Below are 22,149 nucleotides of genomic sequence, written 5' to 3' on the forward strand. Positions count from 1 at the left end.
GCCAGCGTCTGGGGTATCATTAAAGAGCGTTATTGAGGGAGCCACTCTTGGCAAAGCATTTTGCTTAAAATGCTTGGTTCTTATGTCCCTGCATAGTTATAGATGGGAAGGAGAAAGTGTGCCTCGGTTTACCTAACCCCACGCCTCTGCCATGGCCCGGAGCAGATGGCTACCCTTCTGCTGGGAGGTTTTTTTTCCTCCTTGGCCAGTAGAGGTGCCTGGAGGGCTGTGGGGGCCACATTACTTAAGGAACAGACATAAATAGATTGTGAAAGGTCCACCCTAATGTCCTATGACCAAAGCCTCTTGGAATTTCTTTGATTTCTAGTTGACATAAATTAGAATTACACAGGCGTGAAGAGCCCGCCCAGAAAAGATGAGAGAGGCTGCTGGAGAGGAGAGCCGCCTCTGTGTGAGCCTATTGATTATCCAGCTGCCTTCAGGCCAGGGGCCTCTGTGGAGGCCGACTACTATTGATCCACACCACGAAAATAATTGAATTAATTCATTTCTCATCAAACTGACATTGCCAAGACGTTTCTCCTTACCTGCCCCAATTCCTGAAGTTGTTAGTTGAGTGAAATAGTGATTTCTTTTAGTAAATGTTGCTATATTCTCCAGGACCTAAGAAATCCTGGTGTTCACATGGAGTTCTACATTTTTAAATGGGAGAGAGATTTTTTAAAATCGAAACAATAAGAAGCCAATACAGAAAGCAAGTAATAGAAACCAATCAGCTCTTTCGAACCAGGAGTCTGCTTTACCACCTGAAAATACTAAGGCCAAGTTTTGGGTGCCCAATTTAATGTAAAAATATTCAGGAAAAATAGACCACTGCATATTTCAGGAAGTAATTATGGTAAGAGAAAGCCTCAACAACTTAACTACTCCTGTGGAGAAAATGGAGTTTTTATCAGTTTGTTTAGGAATCATGAGCAGGAAAGCCCTATGGGGAAAAGAATATAGGACTCTGTAACTAACGTACAGAACTAACTGGAAAAATCAGTTTCAGAGAAAAATAATTTGAGGGCACTGTGTCCAGGACTGTTTTGGTAGCAATTCAGCCATGAAACAAAGCGTGTACCTGCAGGGACTCTCCTCTTCCCTGCCTTGTCTGTGCAGCTGTTTCCAGGTTGCCCATAGCCAAAATGTAAGATTTAAAATTGATGCCATATCAAAGAAAATAAAGTAAAAAAACAAAAAGAAAAGAAAACATTCTATTCGAATAAGGCAGGAGTGGTCTAACTGTATCAGACTGTGCAGTCCTCTGTTGTGGGTGACATAACCCTTATTCAGACAGCCCACATGACATGTGGCCCCAAAAGAAAGAGGGGATGAGAAATGGTGAGAGTGCAGCTGGGGCTCTAAAATCTGAACTTAAGTCCTTCACTTGAAGCATCAGCATCTTGTTCCTTTTGCTGATGAAACAGTTTCTCCAGGTGATTTTCACATAGGAGCACTTTAAAACGCATTTTACAACCCTCTCCTGATTATTCCTGGTAATTGAAACAGGGAAAAACACATCAGCTGAAATTCAGAGGTTACCTTTCAACCTCATTTTAGTTAAGTGTTCCCATCTCCTCCTCTTCCACCCCTGTTCACCTGAACTTCTAAGAAGTGGTAACTAAAAGTCCTTTCCAGTATTTAAATATGAAACCAATAAACACTGATGTGGAATTTTATAAAAGAGGTTGAGCACTAGTGTCAAACTGTTAGGTTTTCAAATTCTACCTCCATCATTTTACTCTCTCCGGGACCTTGGATGACTTTATCTCTAAAAGCCTCAAATTCACCAACTGAAAAATGGGGATGATAATGACATTTATCCCATAGGGTTGTTACAAAATTAAATGAAATATTATGATAAAGACCTTAGCTCAAAGTCAGGCACACTATAAGCACTCAATAAATGTTAACTACTATTAGCATTATCATTATATTTATTCACATATACATACCTGCTCTGGAATCTTCTGTCTGGTATATTAATCACCTGTCCAACAGGTTCATAATATTCTAGCCATGAATATAAATTCACAAGCTTAGATCTTCATAGAAGAACTGGCCTCCTGAGACGCAGCAATTCTTGAAAATAATAGAATTGTTTCTAATCATTAGGACTCACTAAATTACAGCCAAACTTACAGAGAAAGAAGAAACCTGGAACCGGTAGGAGTCAGTCCTTTCTTGTGAGCAGAGAGTGAAGACCTGCCAAGTCAAATAGCCAGTCAATGTCCAGGCTGAGATTTGTTTGGTTTGTTTTTTCAGGAAAATCAACATCTGTGTAGAACCTTTTAAGGGAATGTGCTGCAAGTAGCTACTTATGTTTTGCTGGCCTCTGTTATGGGATTGATGGATAGTGAAATTGTTCATTTGCTTTTAAAAGGGGGAATGAGAGAGCCTCCTGTTCCCCAAATACTGTAGGGTGAATAGATTGCTGTGTTGGAGTTTGCCTGAAGGCACCCTGGAGCGTCATTGCTTTGCAGTAAATAATCTCCTTGGAGCTTTGATTTGGTTTCGGTAATTATATGAAAGAATTAGATTGTAGGATCATATTATTTTTCGAATTTAAAAATAGAATAGGTAGCAGCAATTCCTCAACAGAGCTCAGATGAGATCCCAGAACTCTTAATCACCTGACTTCACCAAGGAGCAACAAGACCAGCCTGCAGTGACCAGGTGACTGAGGGACTACTGCAGGTAGGGAAGCGATGGCTCAGCCCACATGCCAGGCCTGGCCACCCAGCAGCAGCAGGTCTTCAGGGCCTACTATGCTGTGCCTAGAGAAAATCCTGTTCTTATTTGCAAGCAATTTTTCAGAGAAAAACTAAGCCTCTCCTGCCTCCAATTTTTATCATATATTTTATTAATGGTTGATTTTTTTCAAGAAATATCTATTGAGTGACTTAGTATATTCAAGTCACTGTGATAGGTGATAGGTCAGAAAAAAACAGCGAACAAGATATACTCCCTATGCCATGGGGCCTGCAGCCTCTTGGGAGAGGACAAGCAAATGGGCAGCTACAGTACTGTAAAATTGCTGATTATTTATTTTTAAGTGACACCCAAGGTTATGCTTCTTCTGAATAAAGAGCCTCACTTTGATCCTACATCAGCTTTCAGCCGTGGTCCTCTAGCCTCTTTTCTTGCCATTCTATTTAATTTCTGAAGAGGATTGTCTAGGAAGAGTTTTCCTTGCTTTCTCGCCACCTGTTATGAACTATTTCCATCCGCACCATGCCACTGATGCTGCTCTTTTCAAGGTCAGCAGTGGCCTCTGTGTCACCAAATGCAGTGGCCGTTTTTCTGTTCTCACTTCCCCCATGTCTTGGCAGCAGCATCCATATGGTAACCACTCCGTCCTGCCAGAGAATGCTTGTCTCTTGTCTTCCACTTCACCAGACTGTGGCTTTGCTGCTATCTCTGCGTTCCCCACCGCCTCCCAGTGCCGCCATTCCCTCATCTGTAAAATGAAAATAATAGCATCTGTCTCACATCGAGAGAGTGGAGTGAATTAATCTGTGTGGTGTTCCTCCTATGAAGCAAGCAATAAACATTAGCTCTTACTTGTTGTAGTGGTTGATTTTTACCCTTCCTACCTTCATCTCTTTCCTTCTCCTTACTAGAATATAAGATCTGTGGGTTTCTCCTATGTTATATTACCAGGACCTACCACAGTGGCTGGTACACACTAGTTGCTAAACAAATATGTATTGCATGCTGGATGCATGGATAGATTGGACTGTGTTTCTCATCTGCATTCTCTTCAACCAGAGCAGCCCCGTTATTATTGCTTTATGTACTTGAAATCTACAGTTTTGGTTTGTGAAACTATTATACAGCTAAAAGTAAATTTGAAAATCATTAGATTCCACTGCCTCTTAATAATTTAATGGATTGTAAAAAGTACCTAGACAGAGGAAAATAAATAAACAAGTAAGAAAGTTCCCCCCTTGGATTTCATATGAAATCCGTATAGCTGGGGAGTTGTGAGGGCAGCTGCAAGCCCCGGGGGATCAGGACATTCACATGAGCTCAGCATCTGCTGCATGGTTGAACTTGGCATCCTTCAGAGCCCAACCCTGCAATGCTCTGATTTATGTACAGTTCATCTTCTGAAAACCAAGAATACCACTTATTTTCAGGTTTTTGAATCTACAGATTTACCGGTCACATTAATGCAGAATAAATTTTTGCTAATCATGAATTTGTCTTAGGAAACAGGTCAAATTCGTAAATTCTACATAATGGAAATGGCAATTTTAGAAAGTTTTTTTTCATCAAGTGTGCACTTGCTGATTACCACTACCTTATCCTTTATGTAAGAAAATAAAAACTGAAATCGAGAAAGCCATTATACACAAAAGAAAACACACTTTTAGTTCAGAGAGCTTTCCCCCTCGATTATGTTTTTCAGCTTAACTTCGTGAGTTTAATTTAGAAATACCTAGATGTGTTCCATAAGTACATTGCACTTACTACTCACTTAGTGACTACATTAATTATCTTATTGGGGCCTAGTTTTTCTTTTTTCAAATTGTTGATCATTTGCTGAACCATTTATAGCAATACAGATGACTCCCCCAAGCAACTTTCTCCATCCTGGTGTTCCACATACGTTGTGTTCTGGTTCTCATCTGCACCACACACACATATGCATGGATTTGAGCATGGCCAAGTCCCTGGCCAGTGGTTTGTGGCCTTAGAGTGGCCAATGCATGGTTGTGTACCTGGAGCTTGCTTTCTCAGTGGAGGATAGCTTGGAAACATCTTTCTCGGTGCAGGATAGCTTGGTGATACAGGGAATGAAAATGTCACTAATTTTTCTCTCTGACAGTCTGGTTGTTGGACTTCCTGTCACACTAATCTCTAATTAGAGGCTTCAGGTTAGCAAGCCCCAATTCTCACTTAACACTGCAGGCGTTTCTGTGATCCCCATCCTCCCAAGTTCTTTGCGGCTTTCTCACTGTGCTAATTCAAGTGAATAGAAGCAGCACTAGTGTTAACAGGCAACACACATTTCATGAAAAAGAGACAGCATGAAGCCAGGCCTGTTGTGATATTGACAGAGCATAGCCTTTCCAATCATTGCAGATTCCGAAATGGAATGACTGCATTTGACAAAGTTGAGTGAATTTATGAGCCGGCCTCTGTCAGGTTCATTGCATTCTCAGTATCTGTCTTATTGTATACTTTGGGATTTTTAGATGAATTTTTTTTTTGCCACCCAAGAGTACTATTTCTTACCTCTGTATGAAAACACATCCTTAAAGACCCCAGGCTACCAGTATGAGGTTCACGCATGAAGCATCGTACATTATGGATGCTCTGTGGTCAGCTGACTCCCATATTTAGCAAGTTGCTTTTAGGCTCCAATGAGATAGTCAACTTTTCCTCTTAAAATTTCTTTTCTTAAAATTGTATTAACCCAGCATTTTGGGAGGCTAAGGCGGGTAGATCATGAGGTCAGGAGATTGAGACCATCCTGGTTAATACAGTGAAACCCCGTCCCTACTAAAAACACAAAAAAACAGCTGGATATGGTGACACGTGCCTGTAGTCCCAGCTACTCAGGAGGCTGAGGCAGGAGAATCGCTTGAGATCGCGCCACTACACTCCAGCCTGGGTGACAGCGAGACTCCATCTCAAAAAAAAAAAAAAAAAAAAAAAAATTGTAATAAATACCTAATCATGAATACCCTCTCCTTCCATATCATGGATTTTCCACTGAGGAAGCACTAGGTCCATGTGAGAATTGGGGATAGGAGAATTTTTTTTCCTTCCCCTTAGCTTTTGGGAAGATCAGATGGAGGCCACCTTTGGCTTTGCCTAATTAGAGATCTAAGACTTGATGCTGAAGGAGAGGAAGCCAGTCCATTTTTACCACATTCAACGAATGCATATTTTGTTTCAGACAGTGATGAATATTTGAAAAAAGAAGGGCTAATAAGCTATAGTAGCAACAGTTCCTTTTCCCCAGAACCTCTAGCTCAGAGGTGTCATATCGTGGGAAGTGGGCAGGTGCTTGGTTCAACCTTGCCTTCAGATCCCCAAGAACAGGAATCACCTGTGCATTCTAGGAGCTTTTTTTCAGTGAGTGGCTTTAAACCAGTAGGTCTCCCCCATCTGCATTTTGGAATCTCCTGGAAGCATTTACAACTACTGATGCCTGACTCCCTCTCCACCAAGACTCTGATATAACTGGTCTAGGATATGGCCTGGGCACTGGGATTTCTAAAAGATCTTCAGGTAATTCTAATGAGCAGTTGGGTCGACAACCACTTTATTCTTGTTTGTATCTTTCTTGCCCTTGTAGACACAGTTTAATTCATCCCATGTCAGTAAACATTTATCATAAGTTTGCTATATATGAGTCACTGTAGGGTTTATGGCAGAAGGCCTTGGTTTGTCTGAGAAAGGAAGAGGGAAGGAAGGGAATGTGAAGCTGATTACAGGAGAGAATAAAGAGCCAAGTGCTAAGGTAGGAAGTTTAGCCTCGCCACTGAAGAGAAAGAGGTGAGAGATTGAAATGAGGCACCAGTTTCCTAGTTCCCTGCTCTCACCATAGCAAACCTCAGCAGAATGTGGCATGTCACCCGAACAGGGATGTGCGAAGTCCTGCTGCAAAGGGAGAGAGATAGAATTATAAAAATCTACACAGGCCAGCAGAGAGCGGGCACATGTTGTCAGCTGTGCAGGATCCTGGAAAAATCAATATATCGTCTGCTCTTTTTCTCTTTTCTTGGTGTCCTATTTAAAATATTTTAAACTGCACTTAGATGACTCACCTCATTTACATGCAAATTTGGGGTGTTACTAAAATTCACATTACCCTGATTTCATCCTTTTTAATATGTGCCCATCTTAGAGCCTGTGGGCACCAGCTGAAAGCACATTAAGGTCTGTTTGAATATGCATTGTTCACGATGACTTTTGCTGGCACCTGGTGAATACCAGGTTCCACGGATATCCACTAGTTTGCCAGAGAGCCAAGAAACACGGAGAGAAGCAGGCTCCGGAGGCGTATTGCCCCAGAGACAACACTCTGCCTCTGGGCCGCCAGGAGTCAGCCTCTGGGGCTGTTAGCAGTGAGTGACATTACCCAGGGAGTCTGTGAAGAATGACAGACCAGTGTGAAGGCCCAAGCCCTGAATTAGGAGGTAGGAGCTGAGTGTGCTATTTGTGATGCCTTCACAGATATATTGTGGGCCCTTTACTTTTCCCACCTGCAAATAAAGGGGTCCACCTTCTTCGCCCCTCCCTTCCTCACAGCAGAGCTATTTGATACAAGAACTTACTGCAGGTATACACTTGAGTTCGTTGGATGGGGCGGGAGAAACATTGCATAGCTTACAAAGTAACGACTGATGAGTTGTTTTATTCTAGCTCATGAGCTGGTTTCCTTTCTTCTCTGAATAATATGTGCGTATTTTTGTGGATATGGTACACAGGCTGACACCTTCTTGTCCTTCAGAAGTCCAAATATCACTTCATTTGGAAAGCCCTTTCCAGCCCTCAAGGAGCAGGTCAGGTGCCTACTGCAGGCTTCCTTCTGCAGCAACCTGCACTTCCCTAGAAAGCACTTCCCGGGCTTTGCTGTTGCTGGTGTCATTTTCCTCCCCTGCTGGGTTATAAGCTACAAGAGGGCAGGGGCCATATCTGGCTTGCAGGCCATCCTACCCTTGTAACAAGGGAAAGTGTTTTTATGGGTGAGAGACGGGAAAGGAAGCAGTGCCCATTTCTGGCGTAGTCACGGATGGCCTATCCAAAGGCCTGTTGTCAGTCCTGCAGCTTCTTCGCATTTCCATCATGCTTCAAAGTCTCAGGTAACCCACAGCTCCACAATAGACCGCTCTGCAGGCCAAGTGAGATCCATTATAATTTACATTTAGAGCAGCCATTTTGAAAACACTGTCAAGGACTTTGAAATGTATGTATATGCAAACTGCAATCTCTTTTATGTTCAATAAAAAAACGAATGTCAGTAAATATTTTACAGGACAGGAAATCAGCTAGACCCCAGTCTGACACTTTGCATACCACACCATCTTACCTAAGGGGCCAGGCAATGTGGTACAGTGCAGAGAGCACTGTGTGTTAGGGTCCTGAATTCAAAATCTAACTACCATTTATTAGCTCTGTGAAATAGGAATTCCATCTGATTAGGGGTATTCATGCTTAGATGTCTGAGAAATAATAGATGTTCACTGAATATTATTCCTTTCCTGTCTTCCCCGTCCTTGCCTGAACAGAGACATACTTTTATTTTGCTTTATTGGTTATTTGAGTAAAACATTAACAAACTGTTTTCAAGTATTTTGCCAAAATAAACCATGCTGAAGAGAAGCGTTTGATTGTCTCTTAACACACAAAAGCCTAATACTATGTGTTTAGCAGTGGGGGCATGGGGCGGTTTTGGTGGAAGAATTTCTCCTTATCTGAGATTGCCATTCATTGCACGCTTCTGAGGCATCAGATACTAAACACTATCATGACAACAGAACCAACTGAAAAAAGAGCCCTTCACATTTTCACTTGCCTCCACATAGGGGTAAAGGCATACCAACTCCCAAAGCCCAAGAAATCAGAAGATAGAAATGGCATTGTTTTGAGTCAGGAGACCTGTCCACAATTTACTCTTTGCCATCAGATAACTATGACATTAAAAGGGAGCTTAAATGTCACAAAATTTCCAAATCATCTGCCTTCCTGGGCCTGCCGTCTTGAGCAGGCTGCTGATGCTGTAAACACCAGTGTCAAATCCTCTGAACTGTGTAGGGTTTTGCCAAGTTTTGGAAACTGACTCGTGTCCAGGATCAGTAGCATGCCTCTTAGTCTACACACCTGGTTTAAGAACGATCTCCAGTGTGGAGGGTTGACATCAGGTAATCCAAAGTGTAGCTTAGTTATTTTCTGAGTACGCCCTGACAGCCACATGACCCAGAAAAACTTGTTAAACCACCATCAGGAGCTGCTTTGGTCTCCTGTGCAACATTATTGGAAACTCTAGGGAAGATGTATCTGGAAAGAGGTATCTGGTGATGTCAGATGGAAAAGACAATAGCCCAAAGGATCACCATGGGTATGAACTTCAGAGGATTAAAGGAGTTTGGGGCTGCCATAATATCAGGACTTTAGAGACTGCTACCACTCTAGCTGAACAGTCTGGGAACAAGATGAGCTTATCTCTACAATTTCTGGTGCAGTACTATTTAGTGCTTTTTTAATGTACTCAGTAAGTATTCATTGAACAACTCCTATGTGAATTTAGCCAACACATATTTATTGAGTATATACTATGTGCTAGGGATTTGACAGTGAACAAAACCAGCAAGAACATCTGTCTCATAGAGCCTGTATTCTAATGGGCAAGAATATACCAGACAGTGCTTGTAGGACTAAAAACAAAGAGATGACTGAAATTCTCCTTGTTGTCAAGAACTTTAAGTGGTTTTGTCTTAATTGTGATTTTAATATAATCAGATGTCAAATATTTTCCCCCATCATAAATATGTCTTCTTTTAAAACCTGAGTTAAAAAGGAAGTAACAATCACTTAATGTAAATGGCTTCTTCTGCAAATTTTATCAGAAATTACATTTATTGAACAGTACGTGTCATTGAGGAGATAAGTCAGGCCTGGGTTTACACTTATCTGGAACTTTCTGGGGAAATTAATAAAGAGACTGTAATGGCCTAGATAAATTGGTTACACTGACTCTCTGTTGCTCTGAAGTTTCTCTCCTCACCCTTCCAGTAAGAGCAGCAGCCATATCATGAAACTGTGGTGTGATTTACCTTCATTAGCATAGCAATTTGCCTCACATTTTCACAAAGTGCTAATAGATGTTAACTCAAAATAGATTAAAATACTAGACAAATTGCTACTACCTTAAAAAGAGTTATAACAATTTTGAAAATGTAAATTATGGTTATGCAGCATTTGGAGAGAAGTATAAAATCCAGTCTTTCTTATATTTAAAAAAAACTTGTGGCACATGGTTTTTTTCCCCTTTAATCACAGTAATTTCTTCAAATGACAGTGCAGCATATTTTTTTAGGAAGATACATTGCATTTTTTAAATCTCATGTGTCATATAGGAGTTGCCATTGATAGTTTTCAGCAAGAGGAAAAGAAATTGAATACAGAAAACCAGGGATCATGGAGAAATTTTTAAAAATAAACTTCATCTTTAATGTTCCCTTTTTGTATTACATATATTTTATGAGTTGGAACAGAGAGAGGTTCTTTTTATTCTAGCAAGTGGAGTTGTGCATGACAAAATGTCTGCAGAAATGTGCATGTAGACATAACGATGTAAAAGGATTTGGGCTCTGCTGGTGTCTTACCTGAATCCTCTATGGCACCAAAGCACTTATGGAGTCCATACAAAGAAAAGGTGAGCATAATTTGTGCTTCTGAGGAGTAAATGAGCATAACTGTAGTATAATATTTGTCACACTATTGCCAGGAGAAATTGTTAAGTAATAGATAGAACCCTCCCTAAGTAGGAGCCCGTGTATTTCCCCTGAATAACTTCTACCCAACAGGGCTCTAAAATGAAATATTTGCATTTTCCTCACTGCTTTGTTTCCTAGAATTTACAGAGTACAGTTAGCAAAAGGATTGCTTAGAAGATACATTATATCCACAGAGGATTACTGGTGCCATTTTTCATACAGTTACACAAAGTCAAATTATTGTCAGTTCTTACCCCAAACCTATGAAAGCCAGAGAACAAACACATCGTCATCTATATTCTCAACTACAGATGTATTTTACTTTGTGCAGCCGAAATAGGTAAATTGCATTTTGGGAAATCAAAGGATATATAAAATATGCTGGGGAAGCTGGCAAAATAAATTAACCCTACCATGAAATTATTTACTAAAGTGAACAATTAGTCTCTAATTTGTATACTTCATAAATCCTTATCTTCATGTATCAAGTTTGCTTAAGGTGAATTATGTGCCTTTTCCTGGAAAAAAGTTATCACATAGAGATATTTTCTATTTTTAAATTAATTGGCCCTCCAAAACAAATTGCCTGTCAACCCTAGGTACAAAACTCTGTACAAACCTGTGTATAAATTGGAAAAGATGTACCACAGAAAAGAGTTCATATCGTTAACAGTGGGTTTGAATGTTTTCTCTGCTCCATTCTTTTCTCATTTATTTTTAGTTAGTACTTCCTTGAATGCCAAATGGCTTGGACTACATTTACTTCTTTGCAATGTGACGCAGATTTTCCAAGGTTCCTCTCTGACCAAATGACTTCATCTCTTAGTGAAAACTACATCCTTTTGTTTGTCTATGGCAGGAGAGAGGCAACTCATCTAACTGCAGCATGGGGAACATCCGTTTAAAAAAAGGAAGAATTTCCTGACAGTGATGTATTAGTCTGTTTGTATTACCATAAAGGAATAGCTGAAACTGGGTAATTTATAAAGAAAGGGGATTTAATTGGCTCATGGTTCTGAGGTGTACAGGAATGCGACGCTGGCATCTGCTTCTGGTGAGGGCCTCAGGAAACACAGTCATGGTGGAAGGCGAGGGGAGCAAGCATGTCACATATGTCACATGGCGAGGCTGGGAGCAAGAGAGAGAGTTGGGGGAGGTGCCACACGCACTTTTAAACAACCAGATCTCGAGAGAACTCACCCACTATCTTGAAGACAGCACCAAGCCATGATGGGCAGACCCCCATTAACCAAACACCTCCCACCAGGCCTTTCCTCCAACATTGGGGATCACATTTCAACATGAGATGGGAAGGGGACAAATATCCAAACCATGCCAAAGTAGTTACTTAAAACCTAGACTATGTTATTAAGGAGCGTTCTGGAATCTGCTCAATAAAACATTAAGATAAAATAAATTTTTCTTGTACATGGAGAACATTCTAAAAGTTATTCTTTGCTTGGTGATTAATTTATTTTTAACATTACAACTAGTGTTAACAAAGTTTATCTTATGAGATAACTTAGAGGTGGAACAATATTGATTAACGCTATAGAGAACTGGTGGCCCTGAGAGATCATGAATTAACTCTTTCATTCAGTGACCATTTACTGAGTGCCTCCTCCAATAGTGAGAGCTCCTGTATGGTGGGCTTTTTATATGAGTCACAGCGCTAGGCATATTATTACATTTAATCCCTATAACAGTCCTATGATAAATACTTTTATCCTCTCTTTACAGTTGAAAAAAACCAAATCTTAAAGAAGTAACATGAGACACTGTGGCGATTCCTCAAGGATCTAGAGCCAGAAATACCATGTGACCCAGCAATCCCATTACTGGGTATAAACCCAAAGGATTATAAATCATTCTACTATAAAAACACATACACACGTATGTTTATTGCAGCACTATTCACAATAGCAAAGACTTGGAACCAACCCAAATGCCCATCAGTGATAGACTGGATAAAGAAAATGTGGCACATATACACCATGGAATACTATACAGCTATAAAAAAGACTGAGTTCATGTCCTTTGCAGGGACATGGATGAAGCTGGAAACCATAATTCTCAGCAAACTAACACAGGAACAGAAAACCAAACACCGTATGTTTTCACTCGTAAGTGGGAGTTGAACAATGAAAACACATGGACACAGGGAGGGGAACATCACACACTGGGGCCTGTCAGGAGGTGAGGGGCTAGGGGAGAGAGAGCATTAGGAGAAATACCTAAGGTAGATGATGGGTTGATGGGTGCAGCAAACCACCATGGCACATATATACCTATGTAACAAACCTGCACGTTCTGCATATGTATCCCAGAACTTAAAGTATAATTTTTTAAAAAACTAAAATTAGATTCCTTAATCACATCTTATCAAAATAAAACCTGGTAGATTAAAAAAGAAAAGAAGTAACATGAAAGCAGGATTCAAACTTGTTTCTGGTGGCTTCCAAAGTCCATGATACGAACAATAGTTGCCATAGTTCTTCTCTATTTTGAACTGCCCAGTAGATTTAAAGATAAAAGGCCAATCTTTAATCTCCAGAGACTTTTATTCAAGTGGAAGAGATAGGCAAGTGGACAGATAATTGTAATACAGTGTGAGAATGCTCAAAGAGAGGACAGACCTTGCAGGGTGCCTGCCACGGTGCACCGGGACAGGGTGCCTAACTCAACCTTCTGGGTTGGGTTGCTTAGGGAGGGCTTCCCTGAAGGAGGAGATTCTTGAGCTGAATATGAGTTCCTCAAGAAATTGTTGGCCTTCTTGCTTAGTATGTTAGTGTCAGTGTCTGGCTTTGCCTTATTCTTGGATTTCTATTTTTTATTTGTAGTTTGTATTTGTTTTAGCATTCACTCACTCATAACTATTCCTGGCTCATCATAGTTCTTATAGATCTTAGATTGGAGCAAGAGAAATAGACATTAAAGTAAGCAATCATAAATTCACTTAGTACAATAATAAGTACTACGAGGGAGAAGTAGGCAGTATTGAAAGAGTGAATGATCTGGAATACTTACGTAACTTAGTGAGGGGAGCGGAGATAAGGCAGTGATCCAAATTTGCTGGGAAAATGACATGGAAGCTAAGAACTCAAAGATGAGTAGGAAGTAGGCATGAGAAAGGGGTCATAATGGATAAATGGGGCAAAAAGTATTCCAGGGATGTGTAAAGATCCCAAGACCAGAAGGAACTTGAACAACTTAATAAACTGAAACTAGGCCAAGTGGCTGGATAGTATCAAACATATGCTAGAGGAATAGGCAAGGCCAGATGATAGATGACTCCTAAATGTACTGTTACAAGCTGTCTGAACTCTAGACTTAGAGCACACATTTAAATTATATTAAATTAATCAGTTCATATTTCAACTCCAATATGTGTATCAGTTTTCCTTTTTTTATTCAAAATTATTTTATTAGCTTTTGAAAATAAAATGTTATAAATCATAGCTTTATCACAAAAAGAATTATTTATATGGCTTGGTTAAATTTGACTTAAACACAAGCAGGTCTTAAATAGAGAAATGCTCTGGCAAAGATTTAGTATCATCAACACAATGTTGAAATATCAACTGTGTCAATAATGTAAAAAGATTAACAGATAACATAGCTTTCTAGATCACTTAGAAAACATCATGCTATTTCAGAAAAGTGCAGATAACTGAATTTCATGATCATCATACTTCTAAGCAGGCTTTCAAAGCAAACAGCAAGGGTTTGATGTTGTTTTAGGTTTTTCCTAGTGATCCTGATCTTTTCCAATAATGGACATCAAGAGGTATGCTCAAAAATGTGTATCACAAGTACCTTCTTTCAGACTAGCTTACTCGGTATAAATGAAATATTGATGTATTTGAAAATGCTCAAGTGTTCAATAAAGATTTTAAATAAAGCTACCTAAAAGTTGTGGTTCTTAGGTTAATCATTTATTTATCTAAAGGATGAAGAAAACTGTCTAATTCTGTGATATGAACTGCAATCAGCTTAAAAATAATTGACAAATTAATCCCTTCACAGCACAGCAATTGTAAAGGTGTTAGTTTTAATTAGGCCTGTCTGATTGCCCTGTCTAATCAAGAATCAAGGTGGTATCTTTGATGGTTAAGGTCTATTGGGGCCATCTCTGACCTGCCAGCCATGTATGTTTTAATTATTGATTCCTCACATTTCAGCCCTTTTCACAAAGGAACTTGAAGTTTGCCATAACTTAACATTTAAAGGGAAGAAAAATAAACATCTTCCCCAACACTTCTGTCTGGAATCCTGTGTATCCTCTCCGGCATTCCACAATTTTTGTCCTAAGAAGGCTGTCGGGTTGATGATGAAATCAAGTGCACATTAGCTATCTTACTGTTTCTTCGCCTCCCAAGCACTGCATTTTCAATGGACATGGTTAAGATCTTGACAAATCACAGTCATCTATGCTTCTAGAAAACACTTTTGATTTCTTGATATTATGTCTTTTAAAAATCCCTAAGGGCAGGTGCGTTACTGGGAGATCAGAAAGGTCAGATGAAAGGGGACACATATCTTCTCACAAAACCCTTCCTCACATCGCTAGGAGGAACAAAGCGAGGGCTCCTTGTGCCGCCGTGAGTCAGCCGCAGCACATCAGTGAGCGTGGGAAGCGGCATGGTGTTGGTGGTCTCTGTGCGTGATGATGGCTCTTCTTTGTTTGCAGGTCAACGAAGTGACGGTGGAACAGCTGGTGCAGCAGTACCCCCACATCACCTTCAGCACCGTCCTGCAGGACTGCAAGAGGACCTTGGAGAGAGCCTATCAGATGGGCTGGACCCCCAACATGTCTGCCACCTCCTCCTAATGCTCCTGCCCCGCCTAGTCCACTGGGATCATTCAGCAGAGCAGAGGAGAATTGTACATTTGGGGGGCTGATCTCTCCGAAGAGTTTTAACTGTCACCTGTCTGTATGTGTTCAAGTATGTGTATTTGTGTCTTGTTTGCATACTGCATACCAAAAGTGCAGTTGTCATTTGTTCCCAAGTGAGCTGGCTTTTTTTCTTAGAAATTCAAGATTATGAAAGCTACAAACTTTTTAGTTTTTAACTTCAAAGGCTTCTTTCTCTTTAAAAAAACAAAACAAAACAAAACAAAACTTTTTTTTTAATGTAGAGTCAAAAAATTGGATGTATTATTTTGAGCTTCTAATTGCTGCCACTTGGAGATGTCCAAATAAGAAGGCCTTCTTTTCACATGGGATGAATTATGCACTTCTGCTGATGACGACTACAATAGAAGTGATGTTACACGTACAGGCACTTACACTGTCACATACTCACACATGTGTGCACATCTACACCAGGGCTCTGATCTACTCCAGATCATTTCCTGACAGAGAAGCCTTCTTCCAGGCCACCGAGGTAGCATGTTATCCACTGTGGCACTGCCACTCCATGTATCCTCAGGTGGCCAACTTGCTATCTGGTAGGTGACTTGGGGACTAGAAAGAATAAAGCCTTTTCTAAATTTGCTATATAGAGGCAACAATCTGAACTCCCCTGGCCAGCTCACCAAAATTAATTATACATTATTCTACAAATGCATTCTGTTGAGCACTAAATATTTTAGTTGGTTTTACGTTAACATTGTGTTAGCTTTTATTTCCTGGATAGTAACTGGTCAGGATATATTTTAATGATATTTGAAACTAATCTTAGCATTGAAGCCACCAATGTAATTAATGGTGTGCAATTATTTTTAAAAGTACAGATCATTTCATTATTTTCTTAATTTTGGTAATTATTAAAGTGTATTTCTGAGATACGAGAGGGTAGTCACATTAATAGAAGATTCATGAGTGAGATATAAGTAGACAATCTTTCTACTGTTGTTGCTTTTTTTGCTTTGCTTTGGGTTTTTGAACAGGTTTTTTGGATATGTGCATGTTGTCATTTTGGACTAGTTCTCATGCTACTGCAAAGATCTATTGCTAGCTAATATATGAGTTAAGAAGGAAAATTAGAAAATCTGTTCATTGAAATTCTGTTTACACTTGTCAGAAATAAGCATTTCTTTGTTTAATTAAAGATTGCCAGCTTCAGTTAAGACAAGACCTATCAGTAAATGAATATATGTTTTGATTTAACACATCTTTACAATTAATTCATAATAGGGACTCAGGCTCAAATAACTGTTCCTGTGTCTAGATTTATAATGAGGACATCAGGGAGCCTTTTTAAGCTAAAGAGTGATTATCTTTCACAGTAGAACTAGAAACAAAAACCTAACTTGTGAATTTGCTATTTATTTTTCCCTGAGTGAATATAACTGTTATTTGGTCTTTAACAGATATACTGAGGTTTGAGTTTCACTTTCTTTAAGTCTCATATTGCTAACATGACATTAGCTGTAAGAAGCAAAAGATAGCTTTACATTTGAATGCCATTTACTGATTTCTAATGATTCTCTTTTTTTGTAAACAACTGTTTCCTTTGATTATGTCAACATGTTTTCTGATGTGGCATTTTTGTTTTAATCCCAATCAGTTAGGAAATCTAGTCAGTAAGCACCAGGAGTATTCTTCCCGTCACTAAATGAGTTTCTAATTTAATTTGAAGGGAATAAAATTTGTGTAAGAAAAAAGCTGTTTAACTTTAATAAACTGTATTTCTTCTTACACATTGAACTACATCATTTTCATATCCACTTCCCCACCACTGAAATAGCTTATTTCACAATATTTTAACTGATTTTTAATCCAAAACTAATTTATAAGACAGTATGTATAGTAATAGTAGCTTGAGGGAATATGCAGAAGTTTAATTTTTATATATGTCATACTATATTTTAAATAGTTAAAAAAGACAAAAGAAGGGAGAGCCATCTATGATATAGATGGTACCATTTCAGTTCAAAGTTGTAATAACCTTTGGAGTGTTACAGTTTGGTTGTCAAATGGTTTCAGAGTGTATGATTGATTTTTTAAACGTTGCATTGTTTGCATCTAAAGTACAGCACTATAACATGCTTTAGCTTGCGGGATGGGGTGGGGTGGGGATTTGCACTTATTCTCTAAAATGTTGACTCATCCAGAAAGCCTGATGCAATATAATCTGGAAAACTGCTTTGGTACATTTGTAGAACTCCATAGAAATACCATATCCAGCCTCAAAGCATTAATCTCAAAAAAAAAAAAAAAAAAAAAAAAAAAAACAGCCAGAAAAAGGCATCACCTTGAGTGATCCTGTGATGGTTATTGAATGTGTTCTCATTAGATGCTTTGAAATGAGGCTTAAAATAATTTTTCTGGGCAATATAGAGTTTCTTTTTTTTTTTTTTTTTTTGCTTAGAATGTCATAAATACATGTGAATACGTTTAATGCAGGGCTTTTTATTCTCTCCAAAATGTCAACAGTATTTTCAGAATAAAGACTATGAAATATATTGCTGTAGTGGAAAATTCTGGTCCTTTGTCTTTAATGTCTTTTTGAGTGGATAAAGAAAATTCACCCGGTTTGTAGTTTCTATATTTCCGTGAATCTTTGACCTTGCAATGGGTTGCAATAAAAGAGAAACAAAACACTGTGTCTTTTGTTTTATTTTAGAGACAATACATGACTGCCCTGATGCTGGTTGGGTGTGATGCATGCAGTGGTCTGTGCTTTTGTGTGTTTCACTACAGACTTATGTAGGTTTGACTAACCCAGAATAATAAACGAGACTGAGTTTAGGAGGTTCTAATTGGGCGAGTGAGTATAGAGATAAGATTAAAACCTCAAGCATTTAAATAAGTGTGTATTAGTCTGTTCTCACACTGCTATAAGGACATACCTGAGTAATTTATAAAGGAAAGAGGTTTAATTGACTCACAGAAAACTTAAAATCGTGGCAGAAGGGGAAGCAAACAAGTCCTTTTTCACAAGGTGGCAGGAGAGCGAAGAATGAGAACCGAGCAAAGGGAGAAGCCCCTTATAAAACCATCAGATCTCATGAGAACTTGCTCAATACACAAGAATGGCACGGGGGAAACCATGCCCGCGATTCTATTGCCTCCCACTGGTCCCTCCCACGACAGCTGGGGCTTATGGGAACTACAGTTCAAGATGAGATTTGGATGCGGACACAGCCAAACCATATCAAGTGAGTTGTTTAAAATCGCATTTCCTAAACAGTCATCATTTATATAGCCATGTATTCTATTTTTCCAAAGTAAATAAATGCGTAAGACATTTATTGAGTGACAAATACAGGCACTGGAAATTTAAAGATAAATGAAACACCCACTCTCAAGTTACTCACAGCCTAACAAGGGGACATTCTGGGGCAGTAGCAATAACAGTGGAGAACAATAGATATAATGACTGGAATAATTATGGGGAGCACATCTAGGGCCATGCAGCAGCTTTGGGAAGGGAGAGCTTCACAGAGGAGGAGCTTTTCATGAAGGCTAGAGAAATAGCGGGAATTTACCAGCCTTGCTTGGGGGAAGGAATGGAAGACAACCTGGAAAATGGAAAAGTATGTGCAAAGGCATAAGGAAATGAGATAGCACAGAAAGAGCAGGGCCCTTGAGGTGACTGAGTTTAATAGGAAGGTATGTTATATAGAGGCAGCAGGTGGAGAAGGTTCCGGGAAGAAAAGAAGGGCAAATCATAAACGTTTTTTGGCCTACTAAAGAGATTGGACTTGTAGGGAAAATCAGATCTGCTAGAAAAGCCTTGCCCTAAGTTATTCAAACAAGAGGGGTTCTCCCTAGAAATTTAAAATGCAGGACTTCCACTTATAATAATATAGTGGAAAGGAGATCCTGAAAGATTTTCTGCTGTGTAACATCTAAAAATGTTCATTAACATATTTTTTAAAAACCTTCTTGGCCGGGCGCGGTGGCTCGTGCCTGTAATCCCAGCACTTTGGGAGGCCGAGGCGGGCGGATCACGAGGTCAGGAGATCCACACCATCCTGGCTAACACGGTGAAACCCCGTCTCTACTAAAAATACAAAAAATTAGCCGGGCGTGGTGGCGGGCGCCTGGAGTCCCAGCTACTCGGGAGGCTGAGGCAGGAGAATGGCGTGAACCCGGGAGGCGGAGCTTGCAGTGAGCCGAGATGGTGCCACTGCACTCCCGCCTGGGAGACAGAGCGAGACTCCATCTCAAAAAAAAAAAAGAAAAAGAAAAAGGAAAAAAAGAAAATTTGCCAACCAACCTAGTCCAGAGAGGTGGTTCTCAAGTACAGCCCCCAGATCAATCACATTAGCATCGCCTGGGAACTTAGACATACAAATTATTGGGCCCTACGTGAGACCTACTAAATCAGAAACTCAGAGAGTAAGGTCCCAAAATCTGTGTGCAAATCCTCCAGGTGACTCTGATGCATGAGCTAAACTTTTATCTCTATCGAGACAAGTCTGGAGACAATCAGAATATGGGATTATATTGATCATGATAGCCTAGAGAACTTGTGGAAACATTAGGGCCAGTGAATAATTGAGAGTCATATCAGAGTCTACCTCACAGAAAGCCTGGATCCCTGAAAGGCTCTACCCTTTTAAAAACAGTGAACTACAATAAATCAAAAAATTGAAGAGGCAGATAGTGAGGAAAGTAACCATTCTCAGCCTGGGCTATTCATGGATTTTTTTAAGGGCTCCCTGCAAATTAACAGCTACTGGCTAACATCATCCAAATGGGTTTAAGCCAAGTGTGGTGGCCCATGCCTGTAATCCCAGCACTTTGGGAAGCTGAGGCAGGAGGATTGCTTGAGCCCAGGAGTTCGAGAACAGCCTGGCCAACATGGCAAGACTCCATCTCTATAAAAACTCAAAAAAAAACTGTAAAAAAAAAAATTAACGGGCATAGTGGTACATGCCTGTAATCCCAGCTACTCGAGAGGCTGAAGTGGGAGGATCACTTGAGCCTGGGAAGGCGAGGCTCCAGTAAGCCATAATTACACCACTGCACTCCAATGTGGGGGACAGAGCAAGACCCTGTCTCTCTCTCACACACACACACACACACACACACACACACACACAAACAGATGGAGTTAGTAACTGAATCTACACTGTTTACTTAGTTTATGTTGCTGATCATTGTATTTTTAAGAGGATTCATATCAGTAGTTCTCAGTGTCTGACAAAAGCAGACAAAAACCATCCCTGGAGAAAGGTACCCTCAACCCAGGCCTCAAAAGAAACCCCAGAGATAGCATGCCAGCAAATATAAACCCACAATCTAAAATCACAGAGAAAAAAAAAGGACGTAACGCAGGATTAGCAGGGCAACTCAGTAGAAATAACAAATAGATCCACATCCTCAAAGACTTCAATATTACATTTTCAGATACATACTACAAAATAAATGTATTGTATTAAAAAGATGTTTAACATGTATAAGAAAAATGAAACTACCAAAATGAACAGATACGTAAAGAAAAAACTAAATAAATAGTATAAAAATCTTAAAAGGCCAGACACAGTGGTTCACACATGTAATCCCAACACTTTGAGAGGCCGAGGTGGGAGGACCACTTGAGGCCAGGAGTTTAAGACCAGCCTGAGCAGCATAGTGAGACCTGTCTCTGAAAATTTTTAAAGTAGCTGGGCATGGTACCTCCTGTCCTAGCTATTTAGGAGGCTGAAGCAAGAGGATTGCTTGGATCCAGGAATTCATGGCTACACTGAGCTATGATCACACCATTGCACTCCAGCCTGGGCAGTAGAGCAAGACCTTGTAACAAAAAAAGAAAAAAGAATGTTTACTACTATTATAACTTCTATTTAACATGGTAGTCAGAAAGCTAAGCCAGCACAGAAATATCAAGATAAAAGGGTAGGAGCTATAACGGAAAGGACAAACTGAATTATATACCGCTGACAAGAATATAGACATAACAGACATAGACAAGCAAAACCCCAAAAGAATCTAGAATATAGAATTAAGAGGATTTAAAAGTTAGTTGATGTAATGTTCAAATATAATACCTATTTACATTTCTATATACCAATCATGAAGTAGAAAAATGTAATTTCAAAAAATACTTTTTACAAAAGCAACAAATACACAAAGTAGCATTCCTTTTATGAGTCAATTACAAAACTATATTAAAGACAGAAAAAAATGTAGACAGCAAACATCTTCACGGAAAGGAAGTCTTAATATTCTACGGATGTCATGTTGAGAGACAAGTCTCCATAGGCATCTTGCATTTCTGCACATCTTTCAAGCAGAGGTTGCTTACTTACGTGTTGCCTTTGCTCTGGATTATCTTTTCAAAGATGTTCTTATGGTGAATGGCCTTCGAAGACAGGGATAGTGCCTCCCTCTAGAGCAGAGGGTAAACATACCTGCTGTTACATATAAAATGCTTGTTTCCTATGCTCAGTGTTCCCCTCCTGTACCACAACCCAGTATAGACACAGGGGTCACCCACCCTCTTCACATTTCCTGTGGGAATTGCAGCTTCAGAACCTTCAGAATCAGCATTTCAGGAAAATGCTGATACTCTGGCTACTGCCACTGCTGTGGGTAATAAAGTCCTTTGTCTCTGATTCAAGAGTCTCGCGTCTTCTGCCAGCATCCCTGAAACTAACGGACTGACGTGAATTTGCAAGTAGAGTAAAATCTCAAACCTTTCACAGTTCTTAACATGATAATTCTCCACTAATTAATCTATTAATATCATGCAATTCCAAACAAAATCCTATTAAGGTTTTTTAAAATCAA

General features: G+C 39.7%; 1 protein-coding gene across 2 annotated transcripts in view; it reads left to right on the top strand.

Moving 5' to 3' along the window:
- The window catches only part of FBXL17 (F-box and leucine rich repeat protein 17), a 555,353-nt gene extending 537,347 nt beyond the window's left edge, over nt 1-18,006 (top strand). For both annotated transcript variants that reach the window (XM_030927142.1, XM_030927140.1), the window contains one exon: nt 15,151-18,006. In XM_030927142.1, coding sequence (XP_030783002.1) covers nt 15,151-15,291 — 141 coding nt within the window. In that variant the 3' untranslated portion in view covers nt 15,292-18,006. The remainder of the gene's footprint in view (nt 1-15,150) is intronic.
- The last annotated feature ends 4,143 nt before the right edge of the window (nt 18,007-22,149 follow it).

This window comes from Rhinopithecus roxellana, chromosome 3 (assembly GCF_007565055.1).
Source record: "Rhinopithecus roxellana isolate Shanxi Qingling chromosome 3, ASM756505v1, whole genome shotgun sequence".
Taxonomy (NCBI): Eukaryota; Metazoa; Chordata; class Mammalia; order Primates; family Cercopithecidae; genus Rhinopithecus; species Rhinopithecus roxellana.